The following is a 6,784-nucleotide window of genomic DNA, read 5'->3' as shown; positions in this document are numbered from 1 at the left end:
GCTCCTTACCTGGGGTTGGTCGCAGCAAGGGCGCCCTGCAGCCGTGGAGGCCCCTAACGCCCCATCAGATAGGGGTGTTGTGACATCTTCCTGAAAAGCCTCAGGCGGCCCAGGGTGCAGGGGTGTGGCTGCCTGTGAGGATGTGGGGGCGTTTGGGGTGTGACGTTGACACTCAGTGTCTTTTGAAGTTTTACCTTTGTCCTAGGTCTGCCCTGGGTCAGCCTTACCTGACTGCCACTGGCTTTGGAATGTCACAAATCCATCCTCTGCCAGCTCTGGAGACGATAGTCTGACATCCAGGGGGGCGGGGCCGCTGAGACCCAGGGGGGCTGGACCCCTGAGACCCAGGCAGGGCGGGACCCCTGAGACCCAGGGGGCGAGACCCCTGAGATCCAGGGGGGCAGGACCCCTGAGACCCAGGCAGGGCGTGACCCCTGAGACCCAGGGGGGCAGGACCCCTGAGACCCAGGCAGGGCGGGACCCCTGAGACCCAGGCAGGGCGGGACCCCTGAGACCCAGGGGGGCTGGACCCCTGAGACCCAGGCAGGGCGTGACCCCTGAGACCCAGGCAGGGCGGGGCCCTACTCTCTCTGGAGGCTCTAGAGCAAGGTCCTTCCTGCCTCCTCCAGCTTTTTGGGGCTCCTGGCCTCCCCAGACTTGTGGCCGCGTCCCTCCCATGACCTCTTGCTGACTTCTTTCACTTAATCGCTGCTGGGTCCTATTTCAAATGCGGTTACATTTACAGGTTCTGGGCGTACCTGTAACCTGCACATTTTGTCGGCGGGTCTGCCACTCAGTGTCCTTTGGCTCTGACCTTTCGTTCTGATGCTATTTGCAAATCCTCAGACGATGGCCTGGTCGCTGTAGTTTGCTTGTTAGCCCCCCCCCGTTCACCGTGCGGCCGGTTGAAAAGTTGCAGACGTAACAGAGACCTTTGGACAGAACCCAGCCGCCCTCCTGGGCATCCGCGTCCCGACTGGCCGCCACAAGGGACCAGACCGGGGGGGGCTTCGGGGCCCGCAGGACCCTGGGGGGCTGGCCCCTCGGCCATCAGAGCCTCCCCAAGAGCCGGCTGATGCTGTAGCCCGTGCGCAGCCAATACGTATGTCTGCGAACGCGGGGGCGTTTTGAGAAGCTGCAGGGATCAAGACGTGCGCTCCTGCCCCAGTAAGGTGACCCGTCACGGATGTGCCCGAGCTGAAAGGGGAGCGTGCCACGTGCAAAGAGGCGTCGCTTTAAACACGTAAAACCTGGAAACAAAACAAAAAAACGTGGTCACGCCTCCTAGACAAGTTAACGACTGTCCCGTCGAAACAGAAACCCTGCGTTCGCTTCCTGGATGCCGTGCGCACGTTCCGCGGACGACAAGGCTTGAGGAGGTGGTGGCGGTGGGTCGTCCGGGGCTGGCGCCCGCGCCGGGGGTCGCGGGGTCCCCGAGAGTGACCCCTCCTGGCTGGCGCCGGAGTGGGGGGGAGCCTCATAGCACAGGAGACCGTAAAGAGCCAAGATGAGGAAGACAGAGAAACCCAAAGACGTGCGTGTTCTCAGACGCGTGGACTCGCTCCGCTCAGCTGCCCGGGCGCCCCCCTCCGCGTGGCCGGAGCCTCACGCACGCCCGGAAAGGCGGCCCGTGGGGTCCCCGTGCCCCGCGGCTTCCGGACCGCGTGCTCGCCCGTGCCTGGGTCCCTTCTCACGCTGTGTTTGTCTCCCTGCCTCCCAGCAGGTGCGCAGGAATGAGCGGAGGCCCCCCCGGGCGGGCCGCGGCACGGACGCCATGGAGGCGAAGGGCCTGGACCCGTCCCAGACGGACCTGAAGCTGGTGGCCCACCCGCGCGCCAAGAGCAAAGTGTGGAAGTACTTCGGCTTCGACACCAACGCCGAGGGATGCATCCTGCAGTGGAAGAAGATCTACTGTCGCATCTGCATGGCTCAGATCGCCTACTCCGGAAACACCTCCAACCTCTCTTACCACCTGGAGAAGAACCACCCCGACGAATTCTGTGAGTTCGTCAAGAGCAACACCGAGCAGATGCGCGAAGCCTTCGCCACCGCCTTCTCGAAGCTGAAGCCCGAGGCCTCCCAGCTGGCGCCGCCCGACGCGCTGGCCGCCAAGGCCGGCCACGGCCACGAGAGCAAGCGTCAGCAGGAGCTGACGGCCGCCGTGCTCGGCCTCATCTGCGAGGGCCTGTACCCCGCGTCCATCGTGGACGAGCCCACCTTCAAGGTGCTGCTGAAGACGGCCGACCCCCGGTACGAGCTGCCCAGCAGGAAGTTCGTGTGCTGCAAGGCCATCCCCGAGAAGTACGGCGCCGTCCGCGAGGCCGTCCTCAAAGAGCTGGGCGACGCGTCCTGGTGCGGCATCTCCACGGACACGTGGAGGAGCGAGAACCAGAACCGGGCCTACGTCACCCTGGCCGCCCACTTCCTGGGCGGCGGGGCCCCCGGCTGCCTGTCCGTGGGCTCCCGCTGCCTCAAGACGTTCGAGGTCCCCGAGGAGAACACGGCCGAGGCCATCACCCGGGTGCTGTACGAGGCCTTCATCGAGTGGGGCATCAGCGCCAAGGTCTTCGGCGCCACCACGGACTGCGGCAAGGACATCGTGAAGGCGTGCTCCCTGCTGGACATCGCGGTGCAGATGCCGTGCCTGGGCCACACGTTCAACGCGGGCATCCAGCAGGCGCTGCGGCTGCCCAAGCTGGCCGCGCTGCTGGGCCGCTGCCGCAAGCTGGTGGAGTACTTCCAGCAGTCCACGGTGGCCATGTACATGCTGTACGAGAAGCAGAAGCAGCAGAACGCGGCGCACTGCATGCTGGTCAGCAACCGCGTGGCCGGCTGGGGCAGCACGCTGGCCATGCTGCAGCGCCTCAGGGAGCAGCAGTTCGTCATCGCGGGCGTGCTCGTGGAGGACAGCAACAATCACCACCTGATGCTGGAGGCCGCCGAGTGGGCCACCGTCGAGGGGCTCGTGGACCTGCTGCATCCCTTCAAGCAGGTGGCCGACATGCTGTCCGCCTCCAGGCACCCGACCATCAGCATGGTGAAGCCGCTGCTGCACATGCTGCTCAACACCACCCTCAACATCAAGGAGACAGACTGCAAGGAGGTGAGCATGGCCAAGGAGGTGATCGCCAAGGAGCTGGCCAAGACGTACCAGGAGACGCCGGAGATCGACATGTTCCTCAACGTGGCCACCTTCCTGGACCCCCGCTACAAGCGGCTGCCCTTCCTGTCGGCCTTCGAGCGGCAGCAGGTGGAGAACAGGGTGGTGGAGGAGGCCAAGGGCCTCCTGGACAAGCTCAAGGACGGCGGCGGCTCCGGGCCGGCCNNNGGGGCCGAGGACAAGATGTACGCGCTTCCGGAGGAGCCGCCGGTCAAGAAGCTGGTGCTGGCGTCCCCGCCGCCGCCCAGCAGCGTCATCAACAGCATGCTGGCCGAGATCTTCTGCCAGACGGGCGGCGTCGAGGACCAGGAGGAGTGGCATGCGCAGGTGGTGGAGGAGCTGAGCAACTTCAAGTCGCAGAAGGTGCTGGGCCTCAACGAAGACCCGCTCAAGTGGTGGTCGGACCGCCTGGCCCTGTTCCCCGTGCTGCCCAAGGTGCTGCAGAAATACTGGTGCGTGGCGGCCACCCGCGTCTTCCCCGAGCGCCTCTTCGGCTCGTCGGCCAACGTCGTGAGCGCCAAGAGGAACCGCCTGGCCCCCGCGCACGTGGACGAGCAGATCTTCCTGTACGAGAACGCGCGCAGCGGCGCCGAGCCCGAGCCCGAGGACGAGGACGAGGGCGAGTGGGGCCTGGACCACGAGCACGTGTGCGCCCTGGGCGACGCCGTGCACGCCGGCTTCTTCGGCATCAGGGACGGCGGCTTCGTGTAGGCGCGCGGGTGGGGACGGGGGTCACCACGGAGCCGNCGCACGGGCGCAGGGGCACACGGGTGCACGGGCCCATAGGCGCACGGGCGCAGGGGCACAGGGGCGCATGGACGCACGGGCACGCGCACGCGGGTGGGGACCTCAGCGACGCAGGCGCACGACACACGTGTCGATGTGCGCGCCCCGCAGGGCGGCACCCGGCGCCTTTCTTTGCAGAGACCTCGTGCGCCCCCAGCTCAAGGACACACAACTAGGAAAGTTCTAGAAGTCCACTTACCCACCCGCTGCCTGGCTGATGGTTGCAACTGTAAAGTGCCAGAGATCAGCCAGGAAGGGGAGGGAGGAAGGGATGAGGGAGGCCCCCTTTCTGTTCTCACCCCCAAAGACGTAGTGGTGTCCACGAGAAGGTTTGGGGTCACCCCCAGGCAGGAAAAAAAAAAAAAGAAATCAAAGGTCCAGCGTCCCTCCCTCCCCAGACATCGTCACACAAGACTTCACGCGCCTGGGGCGCAGATGAGCTTGCTGTGACTTTACGATTGAACTTGGCCCCTGGTGCACGGTCCGGAAGGACGCGCGCGCGCTTTGGGCCCCTGCGCCCCGTGTGCAAAGCAGACCAGCTGTGGGTGTGGTGCAGCGCGATCCAAAGGAGCGAAGGCAGCCCCGTCGCCCCCAATTCGCTTTCTGGACAGGTTGTTTCCAAGCCTTGCAGCCCTGGCGTCTCGGGCCCTGTGTGTGTGTGTGTGTGTGTGTGTGTGTGTGTGTGTGTGCGCGCGCGCGTGCCCGCCCCCAATGCTTCAAAGGGCTGCTTTCTCCACCGTGTTTCTCAGGATGTGAACAAAGCCCGCCTCGCCCTAGGAGCCCTGCTTGTAGACAGTACCAGGGACCCGCGTGCGCCCAGAGGGATTTAGGTGCGAATCCGGGACAGGGGCCTCCAGCATTGTGTATTCTCAACCCGGCACGTGGGGGCCGCTGATTTACAAAAAACAAAGAACGAAAAACTACCGCTGGATTCTTCGGGGTCGCTTTGGCCAAACAGGATTGCTACTCCGTGACACGGTGCCGGGCCCGGCCTCTGAGGGCGACGCCGACACTCACCCACCGGGATTTCTCCGTGTTCTCTGGGACGTGACTCGCCTAGTTTCAGCGACGCCCAGACTTGTACTGTGACGCCAGCGCCGGAGGATGAGGCTTCCCCACGGGACGGTGTTGTTTTCTGTCTTTTTCTTATTTAACGCTTTGGAATCTGACTCTTGTTCAATAAAGCGGACAAACGAACGAGCTGCTAATGAATCTGCCTGATGGGTGTCTGTTCGGAGAGGAGGCGTCGAGCCACAAGGGATGGGTCGGTCAGTCTGTTTCAGGAATTTTCCGGGTGCAAAGAATGAGTTCAGTGTGCTTTGTTCTCGGATCCTGGGAGACGATAAAGGGCGCGGTCCTTTCCGGATATTTGTGCGTCCCCAAAATGTATGTGAATAAAGGTGCCGCAGGGTGACCTGATGCCGGGGGAGTGGGCGTTTGGCCTTCTTCCTTCAGTGCGTTGGCTTAGGAGTGGTTTTATTTATTTATTTTTGAGAGAGAGCGAGAGAGCGTGTGTCTGTGTGTGTGTCTGTGTGTGCGTGAGCGGGGGAAGGGCAGAGAGAGGGAGACACAGAATCCGAAGCGGCTCCAGGCTCCGAGCTGGCAGTCAGCACAGAGCCCGACGCGGGGCTCGAACCCACGAACCGCGAGGTCATGCCCTGAGCTGAAGTCGGACGCTCAACCGACTGAGCCACCCAGGCGCCCCTCAAAAAATACGTAATTTTTGCACACACACACGTGTTGACTTGAGGCCACTTTGGACTCTGGGAAGCCCTGCCTCCGTCGCAGTCTCTGGGATGTGTGTCTGTCCTGCGTGTGCCCGGGGGGCACCACGGGGGGCGCTGTGGGGGTCCCTGCGAACTTCTTATGTGCACACAGCCTCTAGCCTGTCTGCACTCTCTTCTCTGGGTCTACACAGTACATTTGTGTGTTGTTTAGGCTGACCCCTCACCCCAAAGCCCTAAGTCTGAGCTGGGGTTTTTTAAATTTTTGGTCCTCACCCCCCACCCACCCTCACAGGAACTGGGGTGGGTGCTGTTGACACTATCACTAGCGCGTGCACCTGGCTTTGTGGGCGCGCGGCCCCACACCCCCTGGTTAGCTGCTGCCTGCACCCGTGACGCTGTCGTCTGTGCGCAAACGGCATGTGCGAGTCTCCCATCCGCTATGCGTCTCTTGCGTGAACCAGCCCAGCCGTTTTGACTGGGTTTGTACCATTTGCAAACGTTACAATCAGGTGTGAACACAGATGCCATTCTTAGCGCCCAGGCACCGAGCAGGGACGGGGTCTTTCAAGGAATGGGGCCCGAGGGCTGCAGTGGGCTCGTCCTCGATGCTGGGACCCCGGAGCTCATCACCGGTGCGTCCTCCGCTGGGGTCCGCGTTCCAGGCGCAGGGAGGCTTTTCTTCCCTCTGGGCTGACGGTGTGCAAGATGCCTGGTCTGTGGTCGGGTCCAAGTGTGTCCATCCATCCACCATCCATCCGTCCGTCCGTTTTTCCGTCCATCCGTGCATCCTGCATCTAGTCATGCATCCATCCATCCATGTATCCATGTAACCATCCATGTATCTATCCATCCATTTATCCATCTGTCCATCTACCTATATATCCATCTGTCCATCCATCCATCCGTCCACACGCCCATCCATCCATCTCTACTTCCCCTCCATCTATCCACCATCCACCATCCCTCCCCGCCATCCATCCATCCGTCCATCCATCCATCCATCCATCCACCCACCCATCCATCCCTCCCTCCCATCTACCCCTCTCCCCCTCCATCCATCCCTACCTCCCTCCCTTCATCCACCCATCCATCCATCCACCCACCCACCCAC

At 62.9% G+C, this 6,784-nt stretch overlaps 2 protein-coding genes across 2 annotated transcripts in view; both read left to right on the top strand.

Annotated features, from left to right (window-relative positions):
• Positions 1-1,722: 1,722 nt before the first annotated feature.
• Positions 1,723-3,902, top strand: ZBED1 (zinc finger BED-type containing 1). Its single transcript, XM_077754693.1, has one exon. It carries the CDS (start codon positions 1,775-1,777, stop codon positions 3,869-3,871), a length of 2,097 nt encoding a protein of 698 aa, XP_077610819.1. The 5' UTR covers positions 1,723-1,774; the 3' UTR covers positions 3,872-3,902.
• Positions 3,903-6,244: 2,342 nt separating this feature from the next.
• The window catches only part of DHRSX (dehydrogenase/reductase X-linked), a 116,862-nt gene continuing 116,322 nt past the window's right edge, over positions 6,245-6,784 (top strand). The window contains exon 1 of the mRNA XM_077754732.1: positions 6,245-6,305. Within this exon, the coding sequence (XP_077610858.1) occupies positions 6,245-6,305 (61 nt within the window). The remainder of the gene's footprint in view (positions 6,306-6,784) is intronic.

Source organism: Crocuta crocuta, unplaced genomic scaffold (genome assembly GCF_008692635.1).
Source record: "Crocuta crocuta isolate KB4526 unplaced genomic scaffold, BGI_CrCroc_1.0 scaffold221, whole genome shotgun sequence".
Taxonomy (NCBI): domain Eukaryota; kingdom Metazoa; phylum Chordata; class Mammalia; order Carnivora; family Hyaenidae; genus Crocuta; species Crocuta crocuta.
Note: the sequence above shows the minus strand (reverse complement) of the source record. Positions and strands in the feature narration are given on the sequence as shown.